The 20,407-nt window shown below is 43.3% G+C and overlaps 1 protein-coding gene across 1 annotated transcript in view; it reads right to left on the reverse strand.

Annotated features, from left to right (window-relative positions):
• Positions 1-9,230, reverse strand: part of Rtf1 (RTF1 homolog, Paf1/RNA polymerase II complex component) — a 59,360-nt gene extending 50,130 nt beyond the window's left edge. Inside the window, exon 1 of the mRNA XM_038331730.2 lies at positions 9,027-9,230. Coding sequence (XP_038187658.1) covers positions 9,027-9,230 — 204 coding nt within the window. The remainder of the gene's footprint in view (positions 1-9,026) is intronic.
• Positions 9,231-20,407: the final 11,177 nt, after the last annotated feature.

The raw sequence follows: 20,407 nt of genomic DNA on the forward strand, positions 1-20,407 counted from the left end.
ATTACAACCCTGAATTTTTTAGCATTGAAACTCCTGCATTCATAGAAACACCTCAGTCCAGACAAACTAGAATGGTTGGTTACCTTGCTACCAGCACCTATTATGTTTCAAACATAGGTTAGGTAGATAACAAAGAAAAGATATAAATGTCCTTGGTTTTATGGAATTTAAGGTCAAGAGTAGGAGACAGGCAAGAAAATAAAGGAATCAGTTCCAACAAAGCTAAGCACCAAGGAAGTGAATCCTATCGGCAGGAGAGTGGGAGAGGCTTCTCCGAGAGCTGCGAGCAAAAACTTCAGAGGAGAGAAGGGTGTGTGGGGCTCCCACCAGCAGCCTCCTCTGAACAGCTGAGGCCATGAAGCTGATAAAGTTGGCTCAAAGAACTGAAAGAGAAACTGTCACTGATAGTTTAAGTAAGGGGGGGGGGGAGGATGAGGTGTGTCAGAGTAAGAAGAAACAATATCAGAAGAATGCAAACCAGGGTCAGAAGTAGAGATATTTCATTTGAAGACAGCAAGAAAGCACCAAATGGTCTGAAGTAGAGGAGTAATCTATCCACTAAGGCATTTTAGAGGAGCACTTGGGGCCAGGGTGGAAGTTTAGAGGAGTCAGTCTGAGAACTGTCCCAGCCTCAGCAGAGGAGTGGTGGCCTACAAAGTAAGCAGTCACAGGTACGGAGAGAACTGCTAAGAAAGAGCACCCCACAGAATGTTGTAGTTAAGATGTTTGTTGGTGTTATCTCTTTCGCAGAGATGTCACTGGCAGAGGAACGTGATTCAACAGTGGGCACTGGCTACGTACTCAGATTAAGGAAGGTATGGACTGAAGAGATGGCTCAGCAGTTAGAGCACTTTCTGCTCTTCCAGAGGACCTGAGTTTGATTCCTGATGCCCTCTTCTGTTATGCAGACATACATGCAAATAGAACACTCATATACATAAAGTACATAAATAAACAAATCTTTAAAAAAAAAGAGTAAGAAAAGGAAAGCAGGGTGTGGTGAAGAAATGGCTCTCAGCAGATAAAGGTGCATGGCACTAAACTGGACAACCAAATTTCCATCACTGGCACCCATGGTGGAAAGAGCGAGCCAATTCCCAAAAGTCATCCTCCAACCTACACATGCAGGCAAGCAATGGATAGTCTTTCTTAGTTGGCCTACTAGAGACTTCCTAGGACTTCTCTTTAGTGTTTTGTATAAAGCACTGATATAAAGTATCCTTATACAAAAGTTTCTCATAAACTCAGGAAATGGAAATGTTATACTTTTAGCTGACAGCGGTTCTTTCGTGTTAGTCTGCGGTAGATTTTGAAGGCTATAATGAATTTGTGAGCGGCAGTGTTAACCTGTCAAGTGCTACGTTTGTACAATGGTGTTACATGTAGCTTGCTGAAACTTATTTACTAATTTCACTTGGCTTTTATTTGGAAATGATTAGAAGAGTGAAGGCTCTTCACAGTTTTGATTAATACTGTGTGTGTGTGTGTGTGTGAGAGAGAGAGAGAGAGAGAGCGCACACACCTGTGTGTTCACTCCTAGGTATGCTACACAGGCACTCTACTACTGAGCTCTATATCCAACCCCGATGGGAGCTTTGATATCAAAGCTTTTAAGAAAATTCATTAAAAATTTCTGCTGAGGGCTAAAGAGATGGCTCAAAGGTTAAGCAGCTCTTCCAGAGGTCCTGAGTTCAACTCCCAGCAACCACAAGGTGGCTCATAACCATCTATGAGATCTGGTGGATCTCTTCTGGCATGCAGGCATATCTGTAGACAGAACACTGTATGCATAATAAATAAATCCTTTAAAAAATTCTGCTGAGCCAAAAATCATTTTAGAATTGGTTCTGTTGGTATATTTATTGTTTACTCAACAGTAGAGATTGTTGTTTTTCAACAAATGTGTTAGGTTAGATGAACAAAATGGAAGTGTTTGCCACATTCAAGGATCTTATAAAGAGAGTGGCTTACAGTCACTTTATTTACATTGGACTACAGGTTATGAAGGAAGGGCAGATATATGTGGGGCTTTATATTGGCCTGATAAGGATGGCATTTAAGCTGAAAACTAGAACAGATGTTAAGAAAAAGATCAGGGAATCTGAAGAATAAAGGGAGGTTGTTGTGTGTTCATTTTTTAGAGACCAGTGTGTACAGAAGAAGCTAGGCAGGAAAAACTGAGTCCCTTCATGAAACTGAAAGAAATCCAGAGTGAGTGAAGAGGATCGTATATGCCTGGTTTTAGTTTTTCAGATAGGATCTCACTGTGCAATGCAAGCTGGCCTTGAACCTTTTCCCTCTGTATCCTACGTGCTAGCATTACAGATGTGAACTATCTAACCTAGCTGGAGAGGCAGAATCTGTTTTAACTCTGAGAATGGAGAAATTAAGGTTAATGGATTATAGGCAACATTAAAAGATGGGTAGGTCGATGGTGGCATACACCTTTAATTCCAGTACTCAAGAAGACAGACATAGGCAGATCTATGTGAGTTCAAGACCAGCCTGGTTACCAGAGTGAGTTCCAGGACAGCCAGGGCTACACAGAGAAATCCTGTCTCAAAAAACCACAAACAACAACAACAACAAAAAGGTAAAGATAACATGAGAAAACTTAAAAGTTCGTTAGATATTATAAGTATTGTTTCAATTAACTTGTATTTCGTTTATCTACATAGTGGATATATAATTTATTTTACTGCAAGTTGGTGTTACAAATAAATCTTCAGTCATAGGCAGTGGTACATGCCTAAAGTCCCATTACTTTATTGTAACACTATTATACAAACACAGCACTTGACAAGTTAACACTGCCGCTCACAAATTCATTATAGCCTTCAAAACCTACCATAGACTAACATGAAACCCTGTCAGCTAAAAGTATAACGTTTATATTTCCTGAGTTTATGAGAAACTTTTGCACGAGGATACTTTATATCAGTGTTTTATACAAAACACTAGGGGCTAGAGAGATGGCTCAGAGGTTAAGAGCATTGCCTGCTCTTCCAAAGGTCCTGAGTTCAATTCCCAGCAACCACATAGTGGCTCACAACCATCTGTAATGGGGTCTGGTGCCCTCTTCTGGCCTGCAGGCATACAGAATATTGTATACATAATAAATAAATAAATTAAAAAAACACTAAAGAGAGGTCCTAGGAAATCTCTAGTAGGCCATCTAAAATAAAGAGTATTAATTTTTTTTCAATATGGGAGTTGGAATCTCAAGCCTCCTGCATGCTAGGTGAGCACTCTAACATTAAATCATATCCCTAGCTCTCTTCTTATCTTTTGAGATGGTTTATCACGTTGTTCAGACAGTTGAGCGTTCATCTTACTCTTCAGTGCAAACAGGCCTAGTAGAGTGGCTGGGATTATAAGTCTGTGCCACCAAGCCATCTTCAAAGACAAATTTCACTGCTGCCACTTAAAAGTAATGTAGCCAAAGCTGGGCGGTGGTGGCGCACGCCTTTAATCCCAGCACTCGGGAGGCAGAGGCAGGAGGATATCTGAGTTCGAGGCCAGCCTGGTCTACAAGAGCTAGTTCCAGGACAGGCTCTAGAAACTACAGGGAAACCCTGTCTCGAAAAACCAAAAAAAAAAAAAAGTAATGTAGCCAGGGGGTGGTGGCGCACACCTTTAATCCCAGCACTTGGAATGCAGAGAGGAGGAGGATCTCTATGAGTTTGAGGCCAGTCTGATCTAAGGAGTGAGTTCCAGGACAGCCAAAGAAACCTTTTCTCGAAACACTGAAAAAAGGAAGGGAGGGAGGGAAACCAGGAATGGTGGGTCACATTGTAATCCTGGCATTTGGAAAGCTGAGGCAGGCAAGCTGTCATAGGTTTCAGGACAGCTTAGATATAAGTGAAACACTTTCTCTCTAAAAGAAAGAAGAGAAAAAAAGAAAGAAAAGAAAGAAAACTATAAAACATTTTAGTATGAATGTACCTGAACAAGTTTTGAGACCGGCAAAGCAGCAAGAAAGAAAAAGAGAAAGAAAGGGAGGGAGGGAGGGAGGGAGGGAGGGAGGGAGGGAGGGAGGGAGGTAAGAAGGAAGTCTTGTTATGTAGTTGTCTGGCCTTGAACTGTGGCTCCTCCTGCTTCAGGTTGCGGAGTGCTAGGGTTACAGCTGTGCACTTCCATGGTAGGTTAGGGCAGAGTAAAGCATCAATGACAAGTATCCTGCAGTTTAAAAATGGAAAAGGAATAGCGCAGCCAAATAAAAACCAGGATCACTATCAGGTTACATGATAGTGACGAAAATCCTCCAAGGCTTGGAAGTATAGCCCAGTGGCACAGCTATGTCCAGCATGTATGATGTCTTGGGTTTAATCTCCAGTGTTACTTTTATGAGTGCGCTCTCCCTCTCCCTCTCCCTCTCCCCAAATACCTTCCCAAGAAGAAAGATCACTGACTCAAAAAATAAATCTCTAGGGCTGGAGAGATGGCTCAATGGTTAAGAGCACTGGCTTTTTCAGAGGACCTGGGTTCCATTTCCAGCACCCACATGGCAGCTCATCACCATCTGGAACTCCAGTTCCAGGGGATCCAACACCCTCTTCAGTTCTCTGCAGTCACCAGGCATGAATGTGGTACACAAACATACATGCAGGGAAAAATATCCATATATATAAAATTTTTTCAAAGTTAAACAAATAAAGTGCCTCTAGTGGCTGGGTATACAGCTCAGAAGCAAAGCAATTTAGTACAAATGATATCCTGGATTCAATGACAGCAGCAGCAACAAAAATACAAAAACCACCCCACCAATTAATCATATTAGAGATTGAAATGAGCTAGCAGCTTTGCCATGTTAAACATCTCTTGTCAAGTTCTTATGCCCTTAACTTGGGTACACTATAGGAAACAAGTGATTATTTCTCTCCCCAACTAGTTACAATGTCTTACTAAGAAAGATGAATTTACATACAAAGCAGTGGTCTCAATCATGAACATGAATCATAATTGCCTAGCATGCACTTGTTACAAATATAGAGAATCCAGGACTTTCATTCTCTGAGGGTCTGATTTAATAGACCGGAGGTAGAAACTATGCCCCTCAAACCCCCAACCTACTTTTTTGTTCATTTTACATTATCATGTGTGCCTTTTAAACTGGTTCATATGCATCATACATAGTGTTGATTTTTAAAGTCAACCTAGGGCTGAAGAGATGGCTCAATAGTTAAGAGCATTGCCTGCTCTTCCAAAGGTCCTGAGTTCAATTCCTGGCAACCACATGGTGGCTCACAACCATCTGTAATGAGGTCTGGTGCCCTCTTCTGGCCTGCAGGCATACAGACAGAATATTGTATACATAACATATAAACAATAAACATTTTTAAAAAATAAAAAAAAAATAAAGTCAACCTATATTTTAAATAAACAACCCAGGCAGTCCTTCTTCTAACCACCAAGGAAAGCACAAGTGGCTTTCCGACTGACCCTTCAGGAAGTACTCATTTGGAGGTGCTGCAGTAATGCTGACATAAGGGGTTAGATTCCCACCTGAAAACTCAGGGAACAGCCTCCTTACTAACCGTGCACCACTCTCCTATTAGACATTGGCAGACCTGTCATTGTTTGTTCTTTCCACAAGAACCATGAACTAGCCAAGCCCAATGTGAAGCCTCCTATGAAAATTCAGCATTAGTCAGGAAAGACCTGGGATACACTGCCTATTTAAGATCCTAAAATCAGGTGGACTATAAATTTCTTCTAAACGACTTTGATAAGGCTACCCAGAAGACTGATCTTTCTCTTGGATTCCTTTGAGGGTCAGGCACAGTGCTAAACAGACAAAAACAAACAACAACAAAAACAAACAAAGAGAAGGCACAGGTGCTCCTGTTAGGATGCACAAGGAAAGGGACTTTTGATCCAGTTCCCATCTGATTGCAAACATGCTAACAAGTAGCTGAAGGGGAGGTAGAATTGCTGTTAAAATATCTGTGAAACCATATAAACTTCACATTCTTTTTTCAAATAGATATTTAGAATTACACCTAAAGTTGCAACCTCCTTCATTTATTACTTTGGAAATACTTTTTTTTATTAAAGATATGTTTATTTTTATTTTGTGTGTTTGAGTGTTTTGCCTGCATGTTTGTTTGCTTATGTATCATCCATGAACTTGGTGCCTGTAGAGGTCAGAAGAGGGGATGTGATCCCCTAGAACTAGAGTTAAAAATGATTGTGAGCTACCAACTGAACCCAGGTTCTCTGCAAGAACAGTACACTGCTTTAATCACCTGAGCCATCTCTCCAGCCCCTAGAAATGCTCTTTGTGGATCAGGTAAAATATCTCTACCACTAATAGATGCACTTCACCCAATCAATCATTCATCAAAAATCATTAAGGTCAGAATAATTGGCAGTTTAATTCATTCCTCTTTGGAACAGATGCTGTAGGAAGGCTTTAACAAACACCCTAAACAGTCTCATCTCCCTAATTGATTTGATAACTTTATTTAGTGTATCTTAAAAACATGAGTTTTAACAACATGGAAACTGGTCATGAAACATTATTCCCTAGCTGGACACAAAGCTGGGTGTGGTGGGGGCTCAAGCTTGTAATCCCAAAACTCTGAAGGTTGAGGCAGGAGAATTCCAAGCACAAAGCCAGCACAGACTACATAGCAAGACCTATCTCAAAAACAAACCAAGATCTAGAGAGATGGCTCCGCTGTTAGAAGAACGTGCTGCTTTTGCAGAAGACCTGGGTTTGGTTCCAGCACCCACATAACAGCTCACAACTGTCTGTAACTCCAGCTCCAGGCAGTCCAATATCCTCCTCTGGTCTCCATGAGCAACAGGTACACACATGGTCCAGATACACACGAAGGAAAAACACTCATACATATTTTTAAAAAAAAATGTTTAGGGGCTGGAAAGATGGCTCAGCAGTTAAGAGCACTGACTGTTCTTCCAGGGGACCCATGTTCAATTCCAAGCACCACATGACAGCTCCTAACTGTCTGTAACCCCAGTTCCGGGGAATCTGGTACCCTCATACTGACACACATGCAGGGAAAACATCAATGCATTATATATTACATATATTTTTTTAAAAAATCAAAACAATAATTTTTAAAGGCAACATTATTTTCATTTTGCAATATGAAAAACTAAAAAATAATACATACTAATCTGATGTAGTAGAAACTTGCAAATGTCTGGGTTAGATTCCATTTCTACTACTTACTAGAGAATTACTTAGCTCCTTTAATCTCATTTTCTTCACATGTAAAGTGGGAAAAACATGTTCAACTTCACCATGATTTGAAAATGTGACCATGTAAATAAAGAGCACTTAGTCAAGGTATTTCATTTATTCCAGATATAATGTAAATGATTATATCTACACTCCACAAAATAGAGGGGCAGAGGTATGACATAGATTCTAATCTTCCTACCAGTGTAAAAATTTATCAATAAAACTTTTTATAGACAGCAATACATTTTTGGTAGATTTTCAGGAGTCTTTCAATGAAAATGCCTTCAATTTATTCACTCAGTTGCTATCCCTAAACAGGGTTTCCTGTCCTTGGATAGTCCTTTTCCTGGCCCCATTACTTTTCTACCTCCCTACCACCATTTTAAAAGTTTTTTTTTTTTTTTTTTGGACTGGGTGTAGTGATCCATGCCTGATAACCCTGCACTCAAGAGTCAAGGTAGAACTAGCTTAGTTCAATAACAGACTAGGCTATAGTCTGAGATGCTGTATCAAAAAAGAAAAACGTGTGTGTGTGGGAGGGGCTTTCTTTAGACTAAAGCCTTATCAGTCTTTCCCTCTTAAAAGTCCTGCCTTTTCAAGCCAAAATTAATTCTGAGACCTCTGGGCTATTAATGAAAACTCCCAAGAAGGTTTTTATACAAAAACTTTGTAGCTTATACCAACATTATTATAAACATTTGATCCTAACTGCCCAATTCAATACACAAGGCTGATGGTATATGCCTCTATTTTACAGTAGAGACCAAAGGCACATGGCTAGAAAGCAATTAGGACTCAGAATTTCAGATTTCGAATTTAGTAATCTACTCCATTTATAAAGCTATTGTATCTTGCATACTCTTCCTCTATGTCACTCATTAAACACGGAGGAAACCATCTTTGTACCTCCTGATACCATCAGAGTACCGCAGCAAGAACAGCTTCCTCCCTGTAGTGTTTTCAGACTACACAAGCAATGCTAGCTACTCCAAGACACTAAGGCCACAAAAAATACAGGCTACTCCGAGACACGAAGGCCACAAGTTACTTTCAATACTTGCTCCCCGATCTTCAAGTGAAAAAGAATGCCGGCTGCATTAAAAAAAAAAAAAAAAAAAGGCTAAGAGCTTGTGCCACAGTCCCTCTATGCCCCCCCCTCCACAGTTCATAACTTTCAGTTATCTGTCCACTTTCCTCCTCCTTGGATAGGAGTTTTTTGTCTGACATCCCAACCCATTTCGACGGTAAATGACCCTAGTCTCCAAAGAGACTACAGCTAAGTCTTCCTCCCCAAACACCGCGGAAGCTCTTCGGGACATTTATGGATGTCCCTCCTATGTCCACATGTCCGATCTGAAAAACTTCATCTTCCTTCCAGAGTCCACACCTTCAAGGCTATTTTTCCCTCCCACAGCCCATGCTCACGCTTGCACCTCCTCCAAAATCTCCCAGCCATTGGGGCAGGCGGACGATACTTCCTATCTCGCCCAGCCCGGATCTCTCGGCCTACAGTCATGACGCCCTGATCCGGCCCAAGCAGACAGTGGCCCCCTTCAGTACCCCAAACCCCGAGGCCCATCAGCCCCGATCCCTGCCCCGCCTCCCGGCCCGAGGCGCCAAGTCCTCGGGGCACAGTCTCCAGGCCTGGCTCTGGCTACCAGGGCCTAAGACTCAGCGGGGAGACAGGAAGGTGCTGCAGCAGCGGGTCTGACACCGGGCGAGTCGGACGCTCGGGCCGGGCGGCTCACAGCTCCCGTGGCCAGGACTCAGCCCTCCCGCTCCGCCGGCCCGCGCCCCCGCGGCCTGCCCTCACCTGGTCCAGGTTCTCGTCGCTGCCGCTGTCCTCAGTATCCGAGTCGATTACGACACGGCCTTTCCGCTTCTTTACCATGGTGGTCCCCCGGCTCCCACGCCGGACGCCGCCGGGACTACCCTCTTGCCCGCCTGCCAGTGGGACCGCCACTGCCGCCACCGCCGCCGCCGCCGTCGCTCGACCCACACAAAGGCGACCGCGCATGCGCGCTCCGCTCCGCCCCTGGCCCCGCCCCCCGCCAGGCGCACGCCGTTCGCCAGTGCCTGGCGCCCCGCCCCGCCCCACCCCCGACGCAGCGCGAGGGGCGGGGCTACGCGCCTGCTGGTTCCGGGCGGGAGTTACCCGGTCTCTTTCGGCGGGTCGGGTGTTAGAGTTGCAGGTTTCCCAGGGATTCTCCGCTAGAAGCTAGTTTGAGACGCCGGACCAGGGTCCACTCTGAGGAATCTCATGCGTCTCCAGCCTTGGAAGGCGACTTCAGGAGCCACCAGAGTGGACGACAGTTCCCGTGGAACTCGCTGAGGGCACGGGTGGAGGAACCGGAGCCTGCCTGCCTGGGCCGTATTAGTGACAGCGGAACAGCGACCCAGAGAGTAGGGAAAAATATTCCAAGGGATAGCATCGTGGAAAAAAAGGCCAGAGATAATAATATTAGTTTGGGGAACTCAAATTCATTGTGGGAGAGCAGCAGGTTTCGGGAGTGTGGGATGATGAGCTGAGAACGCGGCCCGGAACGAAAGCAGTACCTAATGAGCTATATTAAGGAGTTTCAAACTCTTTTGGTTGTATCTTGGTAAGGGACGACGATGCCTTCGACACCGGAAGAGACCGGGAATAGAAAAGAAGATAGATTCTGGATTATTTGCTAGGAATTTAGTTCCCTAGAATTTGAGATTGGTGTCCAGAAGGGGCAGGAGTTGCAGGTTTTGGAGGAGAGGGGGCAATGTTTTATGTCTGTATTGAATTTGAAATCATCTGACAAAAGATCAGCACCTTCCCCCCCCCCAAAAAAAAAACCCGCGGGGGACGGGGGCTTGTGAGATGGCTCAGAACACTGACTGCTCTTCCAGAGATCCTGAGTTCAATTTCCAGCAACCAGTGGTGGCTCACAACCATTTGTAATGAGATCTGGTGTTTCTGGTGTGAGGCAGAAAACTACATAATAAATCTTAGGCTGGGCAGTGGTGGCACACACCTTTAATCCCAGCACTTGGAAGGCAGAGGCAGGCAGATCTCTGAGTTCGAGGCCAGCCTGGTCTACAAGAGCTAGTTCCAGGACAGGCTCCAAAAGCTACAGAGAAACCCTGTCTCGAAAAACAAAACAAACAAACAAAAAAATCTTAAAAAAAAAGATCACCACCAGAAATTATATATAATACATATATATACTATTTACATACAGCAGGTTTTGTATTATTAGGGGGTATAAACAGCAATAATTGGAGATTCTCAAGCCCTCTTCGAGCCCATTAGTTCATTCGTTGTGATAGTGAGTTTTGGAATGCAAATATTCCTTGGCTGGGTTGATAAGCGCTTGCTCTTGTGCTCTCTATCCCACCTTGACTCTTTAAGTTTATTTTTCTCAACTCAGCTATGGTACACATCAAAGATCCCTTGCCAAGTGTCAAGTTATACTTGGGAGGTTAAGACAGGAAGTGCATAAGGAACACAGGCCTGGCTAAGGCTGCATACTGTGTCCAAGGCTAGCCTGAGTGGCATACTAAGACCCTTTCTCAATAAATAAAGTGTTGAGGGATGTAACTCAGTGGTAGGGTACTTAGAAGCATATGTAAGGCCTAAGGCACAATCTTCGGTTAAAACCAACAATAACAGATGTGCATGCTTCAAAATAGTAGTAACCCCAGCAGAAGGATCACATTTGAGTGTAGCTTAGGCTATAAAGCAAGACCCAGTTTATGTGTCTGTGTGTGTACCTACATGTATACACACACAATATCACCCCTAGAGAGAAAACACTGTCTACTGTTACCTACTTGAAAAGATGTTTTGGATTAGGATGAGGGAAACAAACTAAAACCCAGGTACCACTTCTGAAGAGTTTTCCCCAGCTGTAATGGCCAGACATCTACTCCTCAGCATATTCTCGCACAAAGTCCATGGCAAAGATCCTCCAAAATGACCACAAAAGCTCCTAAATTTCTAGGTACCTTTAAGTCCAATGCCCTCTGGGAAGGGGTCTTTAATGTGTTCGTCACAGGATTGCTAAAAGGCCATAATATAAGCAATGAATTTTAAAGATGCTCTTGGAGTGAAATCTGATGAATTTTGAACCACCTACAAGGGTCCTCTAAGGAGTCAGGGACAAGTGACTCCTTGTTGAGACTAATCAGTGTCTACATTGAGGGAATAGCTGTCCTGCTCTCTAAACCCCTTCTTGAGTGCTTTCCAAAATGTTGATTGGAAGCTTCCAGTCAGTAAGGATAATTGAGCCTGCTCCCTGCCTCTGTCTTTGAGTTCTTAGAATGAGGATAATTGAGCTTGTGCCCTGCCCGTCTTTGAGTTCTTAGAATGAAGGTAATTGAGCCTGCTCGCCTGCCTCTGTCTTTGAGTTCTTAGAAACTTTGAGTTAATATGTTAAAAGGTGTTCAGAGTACTTTCTGAAAAAGAATCCACAGTGGGTACATGTCAGTTGTAATTGTTCCACATTGGGGGTAGCCAGGTACAGTGATTCCCATCTGCAATCCCACCACTTGGGAAGTGGAGGCAGGAAGATTGGGAGTTACAGTTCTGACTCAGCTACATAGTAATTTCAAGACCATTCCAGGCTAGATAAGACCCTATCTCAAAGAATAAACAACCCACTGAAAACCAAAGAAGGGCCAGCAAGATGACTCACTGAGTAAAAGCATTTGCCACAAAAGCCTGATCATCTGAATTTAACCCCCAGATTTCATCCAAGGTGGAAGGAGAGAACTGACCTCTAAAAGTTGTTTTCTGATCTCTACTCAGGAGCTCTGGTACACGTGTATGCACACACAGACATACTGACTAATATTTTAAATTAAAAATTAGCTAGGCAGGGCTGGAGAGATGGCTCAGAGGTTAAGAGCATTGCCTGCTCTTCCAAAGGTCCTGAGTTCAATTCCCAGCAACCATATGGTGGCTCACAACCATCTGTAATGGGGTCTGGTGCCCTCTTCTGGCCTGCAGACATACATGGAAGAAATGCTGTATACATAATAAATAAATAAATATTTTAAAAAATTAGCTAGGCATGGTTGTTGTAGGAGGTCGCTTGTTTTTTTCCCAGCTGCCGGCAGCTCAGACCCAAAATAATCACACAGAAACCATATTATTTGCAATACTGTTTGGCCAATAGCTTAAGCATGTATCTGGCAAACTCATATCTTTAAATTAACCCATCTTGGGCTGTAGAGATGGCTCAGTGGTTAAGAGCACTGGCTGCTCTCCCAGAGGTCCCGAGTTCAATTCCCAGCAACCACATGGTGGCTCACAACCATCTGTAATGAGATCTGGTGCCCTCTTCTGGCCCGCAGGGATACATGGAGGCATAATGTTGTATACCTAGTAAATAAATAAATAAATAAATAAATAAATAATAGATTAAATTAACCCATCTCCCTTAATCAGTGTATCACGAGGAGGCTGTGGCTTACCAGGTAAAGTTCTGGCATCTGTCTCCAGAGGAGCTACATGCATCTCCTAACTCCACCCTTTTCCTCCCAGCATTCAGTTTAGTTTTCCCTGCCTAGCTCTACTCTACCCTCTCAGGCCAAGCCAGTTTCTTTACTCATTAACCAATAAAAGCAACACATAGAAAGACCTCCAACATCATGTGGTGACTTAGGCTTATAGTTCCAGCACTCAGGAGGCAGATAAGAGTTTAAGGCAGCCGGGCGGTGGTGGCGCATGCCTTTAATCCCAGCACTCGGGAGGCAGAGGCAGGCGGATCTCTGTGAGTTCGAGACCAGCCTGGTCTACAAGAGCTAGTTCCAGGACAGGCTCTAAAGATGCAGAGAAACCCTGTCTCGAAAAAAACCAAAAAAAAAAAAAAAAAAAAAGAGTTTAAGGCAGCCTGGTCTTCAGAGTTGGGGTGGTGGTGGTGGATGAAAACCTGTTTTTATTCAAGACCACTCTAAAAGATAAGTGTGTGTGTGTGAAAGTGTGTGTGTGTAAAGAGATCAAGCAAAAAGTCTTGTTGTTTCGTTTTGTTTTTGCCCCTGAGACAGGGTTTCTCTATGTAGCCCTGTTTGTCCTGGAACTCACTCTGAAGACCAGGCAAACCTCAAACTTACTGAGATCCTCCTGCCTCTGCCTCTGCCTCTGGAGTGCTGGGAGTAAAGGCATGCACCACCACCCAGCTGGGAAGTGTTTTGAGACAGGGTCTCTCAGTTGGGCCTGAACTGCTGTGTTTGATCCTCTTGCCTTTATCTTCTGAGTGTTTAGATTGCAAAATAGTAACCTTTTACTTTATTTTTTGAGACAGGGCTTCTCTGAAGCTTTGGAGCCTGTCCTAAAACTAGCTCTTGTAGACCAGGCTGGCCTTGAACTCACAGAGATCCGCCTGCCTCTGCCTCCTGAGTGCTGGGATTAAAGACGTGTGCCACCAAGCTTCCTTTTATTATTTTTATTTTTTTACCTTTTTACTGTATATTATTTATTTGAAAACCTAGAAAATGAAAAGCAAATATTTAATTACAAATTTTATAATTGATAATAGAGATTGTCAACTTTTTTTTAAAGCTTTATTTATTTACTATGTATACAACATTCTGCCTCCATGTATCCCTGCAGGCCAGAAGAGGGCACCAGATCTTATTACAGATGGTTGTGAGCCACTATGTGGTTGCTGGGAATTGAACTCAGGACCTTTGGAAGAGCAGCCAGTGCTCTTAACCACTGAGCCATCTCTCCAGCCCCAAAAGCAAATATTTAAAAAAGAAAAAACAAACTAAATAAAATAGAAAATGAAAAAACTATGGATTTCTAACAAGTTAGTTTGTATTTCTTTTTGTTGTTTTCTCGAGACAAGGTCTCAAGTGTTCCAGGATGGCCTTTAATTGGCCAGGTAGCCAAAGATGACCTTGAACTTCTGGTTCTCCTGCCTCTTCCACTTGAGTTTGGCTTGTGTCACCTCTCCTAGTGCCGAAGAGGACTTTGTGTGTGCTAGGCAAGTACTCGTATCAACTGAGCTATTCCCCAGTCTTGTCTTTACCGTTACATCTTTTTTTAAACTTGAAAATCAGCTACATGGTCATTTTTGTTTTGTTAAAAAGGGTTTGACGTGGAAAATTCTATAGCAATTACTTTTTTTTAAAGGTAAGAACTACTAAAACAGATAAGAAAATATTATAGAGCTCAGAGAAATGTGCAACCAGAGTGGATAGAAATGGGCAGTATAAAGAAGGAAATCCATCCACTGATGGCATTCCCCAATTCCACAGTAGGCCAGCAGTGATGCTGGTACACCTCGTACCGACATGTTTTCCTTATGCTTTGGTTAGACAACAACTTTCAGGAGTGAGTTCTCTCCTACCACGCGGGTCCCAGGAACTGAACCAAGGTCATTAGGCTTGGTAGCCATCGCCTTTGCTCTCTGAGTCATCTTGCTGTCCTTTCTGTGCTTTATGTGGCCAGTACAGCAGCAAATCTGCAAGCAGCGGAATCCTTGGTATGCTGATAAATCTTCTGTCTCAAGAGACTACTCCCTAACAAATAAAGGAAGGGAGAATGCTAAGCTCAGGCCAGTGTCTAACCCCGTGCTGGGGAGCAGAGACAGGTGAGTCCAGTCAGCTTTGCTTAGACATTGGACTCCGGTTCAGTGATAAACTAAGGAGCAGAGTGACAGAAGAAGATCCTGATATTGACCTCTGACCTCTGCACACACCTGTGTACGCAACACACCTAAGTAACTAAATAAGGTGTGTACAAAGAACTAGTCCTTGCCTACCATGTGCAAAAACAAAACAAAAACCATTTTTTTTTTAGATAGGGTTTCCCAATAGCTATGGAGCCAGCCCTAGAACTCACTCTGTAGATCAGGCTAGCCTCGAACTCACAGAGATCCACTTGCCCCTGCCACGAAGTGCTAGGGTTAAAGACATGAGCTACCACTGCCCGGCCAAAGACTAAATTTTGAAAAAAATCTAATTCAATGTTGACTTGAGGTAAAAACTGGGATATACTATTTAGGATTGGAATCACTTTGTGGACAAACCCAACTTAGTAGTGGCTTAAAGTGGAGAAAAGGGTTTTCATGAAAAAGTCCAGATGCACACAATAAAGGGTGCCGAGACTCTCTTTTCTGTCTCCTGTGTGAGACAGCTCACTGTAGCCCAAGTTGGCCTCAGATTCATGTGCTGTTCCAGCTTCAGTCTCCTGAGCACTGAAGTGGCTGCCAGTGGGATCCCGAGGCAGGTGCAACTGCGCTGATCCAAGAAGCCCTCAAATCCCAAACTCCTTTCAGTTTGTTGCTGTTTTGTTAGTGGTTGTTTTCATGGCCACGGTTGAAGGTGGAATTCTGTCATTTGTAAGTTCCAGAGAAAGCAGCCTCCTGCTGTCTGCAGTGGTGCTGGGGCTTCAACCTTGTGAGACAGTTGTCTTTTAAGAAAAGTTACCACAGTGCTGAAGAGATGGCTCAGTGCTTAAGGCCACTGACTGCTTTTCCAGAAGATCTTTGTTCAATTCCCAGCACCCACATGGTTGCTCACAACAGACGGTAACTGTAGTGTCAGGCTACCTAAAGCTCTCCTCTGGCCTTTGAAGACATTGTAAACTTTAGGTACACTTATATACACACAGGCAAAAATCCATGCACATGAAACAAGTTCCCAGAAGTATGTGTTACACAGTCATAAATACAGGCAATGCCTCTACACATAAAATAAAAGTAAATAAATCTTCAAAAACAAACAAATGAAACAAGAAGCTATCCTGGAAGCTATCACATGACACTGCTAATCCTACTGTTATTTGCAATGAGGGCTTGGAAATATGATTATTCATATGCCCAGATAAATATTGTATTGAAATGGAAAGGTGGAAAAATGTCAGTAATAATGGTTGTTTTTTTTTTTTCCAGGGCTCACCACCTGAATGTGATGACCAAGTTAGGGAAGCCAGTCAGAAACTGAAGCCTCGAGTCTGCCTAACCCTTGTATCGTGGCAGAACCTAGCATTTGAGAATTTGTGAACCTGTGGCAAATGAAACACTCTTCTCCAGCTCCACCTCAGGAGGGGACCACCCAGACTGTGACTGTAATTTTTGCAGTTGTTTTTGGAACAGGGTCTTACTAGATAACAGGCTCACGTCAAATCCTTAAGCCTCAGAGGAGGGATTATAGGCACGCTCCAACACACATGACATTTGTGCTTGTTATTTTTTTCCAGTACTGAAGATTGAACTCAGGCTTCATGTGTGCTACGAAAGCCCTCTATCTACCACTTAGCTACAACCCCAGCCCACGATTGTCATTTTAAAGAGGCCAAGTTTTTCTTGTTTTGTCCACTTGTGGTGGAGACAGCTATAATCTCAGCACCCAGGAGCCAGAGTAAGAAAAATTACCAAAAGTTCTAGGTCAGCCGGATCTACATAGTAAATTCCAGGTCAGCCAGGGCTACATAATAAGACCTTATCTCAAAATTAATCAATCAACTAATTAAAAATAGTTGCCAGGCTGTGATGGCACACACCTTTAATCCCAGCACTCAGGAGGCAGAGGCAGGTGGATCTCTGTGAGTTCAAGGCCAGCCTGGTCTACAGAGCAGTTCTGGGACAGGCTCCAATGCTACACAGAGAAACCCTATCTTGGGGGAGGAGGGGGAGAGTCATGGACTTAGTGATAGAGGATAGGTGGAATTTGGCCAACATGGAGGGAACTAAGTCAAAGGTTATAGATAAAGAATATATCGACGAGACTGGAAAGGTGGTTTAAGTCAGGAGCACTTGCAGAGCACATTGGTTCAATTCTCAGCATCGATACAGTGACTCAAAAATCGCCTGTAACTCCTTTCCACGGAATCTGGTGCCCTCTTCTGGCTACTGTGGAAACTGCATGCACGTGTACCACAGACTTATCCATTCAGGCAAAAAGCGCATACACGAATTTTTAAAAGGAACTGGAGTGATTGTTCAGTGGTTTAAGAACACTTGCTGCTCTTCCGGAAGACCCAGTACCTACATGGTGGCTCATAACCATTTATAACTCTAGTTCCAGGGAGTCCAACACTGTCTTCTGGCTTCTGAGGATACTGTACACATGGTGCATGGACATACACACAGACAAAACACACACACAAATAAAATAAAAAATAAATATTTAAAAGGAATATATGTTTTAGACAGGTGTAGTGGTGTATGCTTGTCTCTCGTTACTCTAGAGGTGGCAGGAGGGTTACAGCAAGTTTGAGGGCAGTCGGAGCTATGTAGTGAATTCCAGGTTACCATGGAATAAACGGCAAAACCATGTTTTTTTTTTTTTTTTCGAGACAGAGTTTCTCTGTGGCTTTGGAACCTGTCCTGGAACTAGCTCTTGTAGACCAGGCTGGCCTCAAACTCACAGAGATCCGTCTGCCTCTGCCTCCCGAGTGCTGGGATTAAAGGCGTGCGCCACCACCGCCCGGCCAAAACCATGTTTTGTTTGAAAAAAAAAAAAACAAACAAAAGCAAAAACAACACAGACCACGAGGTGGTGGTGCATGCCTTTAATCCCAACACTTGGGAGGCAGAGGAAGGCAGTGTTCTATGAGTTCGAGGCCAACCTGGTCTACAGAGGAAGTTCCAGGACAGCGAAGGCTACATAGAGCAACCTTGTCTTGAAAAAACAAACCAAAACAAAAGACACAAGCCAGGCAATGGTGGGACACACATTTAACCCCATTATTTGAGAAGCAGAGGCAGGCATAGCTCTGTGAGTTCTAGGCTAACCTGGTCTACAGAGTGAGTTCCAAGACAGCCAGGGATATGTAGGAGACACCCCCCCCCCTCTCTGAGAGAGAGAGATCCTCGTAATATATATAATATATAATAAATAAAATAAAACAATCACAACAAATACAGAGAGGAGAGATTAAGAGACATGAAGAAATTGTGTCTATGTCCTGATTTCTTTTCTTTCTTTGTGTGCAGTACCGGAAATCAAACCTAGAATCTCATGCATGTTAGGTAAGCACTGTACCACTAAGCCATATATACCCTGCCCTTCTTTTGCCTTTCAGTTTGAAGGCTGGACATGGTGATAACAAGCCTGTAATCCTAGAGGTGAGAAGATCACTGTGAGTTCAAAGCCAGTCTCAACTACCTAACAAGTTGTGTGCCAGCTAGAACTTGTGAGACCCTGTCATAAGAAAACCAAAGAAAAATCTGCATTTTGAGGCAGGGTCTATCTAAGTTGTGCATGTGGTATGAACCTTTCTCTTTAGCCCAGGGAAGATTTGCTGGAATTATAACTTGTTAAAATGCCATAACTTTAAAACTTCTCCATTGCACCATCACGTAATGATGACTGCCCTTCTGTACCCCATAAAGTTTATATGTATAGTCTGGGGGCTTTCACATGCTAGGTAAGTGCACTGCTGCTGAGTTACATCCCAGTCCTCCCTTTTAGTTTGAGAGAAGGTTTTGCTAGGATTGCTCAACTGAGCTTCAACTCACTCTGTAGCACAGGCAGACATGTGATCCTTCTGCCTTAGGCGTCCCATATTTTCTTTTAAGACACGAAGGATCTTAAAAGAACCGAGTGGCTTCAAACTCATTACATAGCTGAGACTTGTTTTGCACTACTGACTCTCCTACTGCCACGTCCCACGTGGTACATTTACAGATGTGTAATACAAGGTCAGAGATGCACAGTGGAAAAGATTGAACTCACGATGTCACGCATGCTAGGCAAATATTTACCAAACGAATAGCATCTCAAACACTAATTCTAGTCCCAAGCATGTTTTTTGTTTATTTGTCTTTGTTTGGAGGGAGTTGCTTTCCCAGGCCCAGTTCCTTTAACATTTACTGTTTCTGTTTGTATTTTATGTGACACAGCCTGGAACACACTGTGTATTCAGAGGCAGCCTCCTGTATTCGCCTTTCAAGTGTTGAGAAGGCAAGAGAGCACCCCAAGTCCCAGGGGAGTCAATGCACGGCTTCTGCACGCTAGGCAAGCATCTATCAACTGGGCTCCATTCCCAGCCCCGAAGAGTCTGTTATCATTAACAGCAAAGCTGGCATTTTAGAGGGCAGCAGGTTTCTTGCTATGAGGAAGCTTTTTAAATATGAATTTTTCAAAAGGCGTGTGGATTATGTTAGTGGTGACAGGAACAGAGACAGCGCTCCACACTGCCACACTGCTAAAGTCTGAGAAGTTTTTTTAATCTTTTAGGGACCTCAAATCAGATTAAACCAGATCTTTGACTTCGGAATGGAAAAGAAATTTCAGGTCTAGCCCAGTGGCGTTTTATTAAAAATATTTTAATATAGATTTTTAAGTTCAAGGGTTAAAAGAAAGAAAGGTACTCAGAAGTGAATAAGACATATCCAAGTTCACTTAAGAGGCAGAGGCAGGTGGATCTCTGTGAGTTCAAGGCCATCCAGGGCTGTATATTAAGACACTGTTAAAATAAAAGCTGTATCCCTGCTTGGGTGCCAGCTCCTGCAGCAGAGTCTCAGTTAAATGTCTTAGGTTTGGACACACATAGTGTTTTAGTGCCTTTCAAGCTCTTACTGAAAGTGTTGCTATGAAATCCAACCCCTTTCTTTGGTAGATCGGGTGTGAAGGCACCTTGAATGGGCCTATAATTTGATGAGGTAAAACCAGAACACTGGAGTTCCATAAGACATCCAGGACATTTCTTTGACTGTAAGCAGGGTTTCTACTGAGATTCCTGGACAATCTCTGGGAAAAGAGGTAGGATTTAAGCAACTTTATTCTGTTAGAAGTCCTGATTTTTCAGCTGGAAAGAAGCTTCAACCAGACTCAGGTGAGCACTCCTTCCCCTTGCTATGTGTCTTCAGAATTTCTCCTCTCTCTATCCCATCCTGAGTCCAATACATGTGTGCATGGCTTTCTAATGTCTCAACAAACAGCTTCTCTTTGAGTGTGGGCTGTGTATATCTTATCTCATTCACATATGCTGGTGAGGGTTACAGATCCGAGGATCTAAAGAAGACAAATGATCGATGTTTCTTTGTTGATAAAAGTGACTTGTGTCTGGATTTTGCTGTGGTCAGCATTTCTGGCAAGTGTTGCTCTGGGTATGACATTTCCTTGGGACAGGGACTGTAAAATCCAGATGGGTCAGTGGTTAAGAACATCTTTCGGGATTTGATTCTCACCACTCACATGGTGGTCTGCAATTTTTTTTTGGGGGGGTGTTCAAGACAGGGTTTCCCTGTATAACAGTCCTGGCTG

This window comes from Arvicola amphibius, chromosome 5 (assembly GCF_903992535.2).
Source record: "Arvicola amphibius chromosome 5, mArvAmp1.2, whole genome shotgun sequence".
NCBI lineage: Eukaryota > Metazoa > Chordata > Mammalia > Rodentia > Cricetidae > Arvicola > Arvicola amphibius.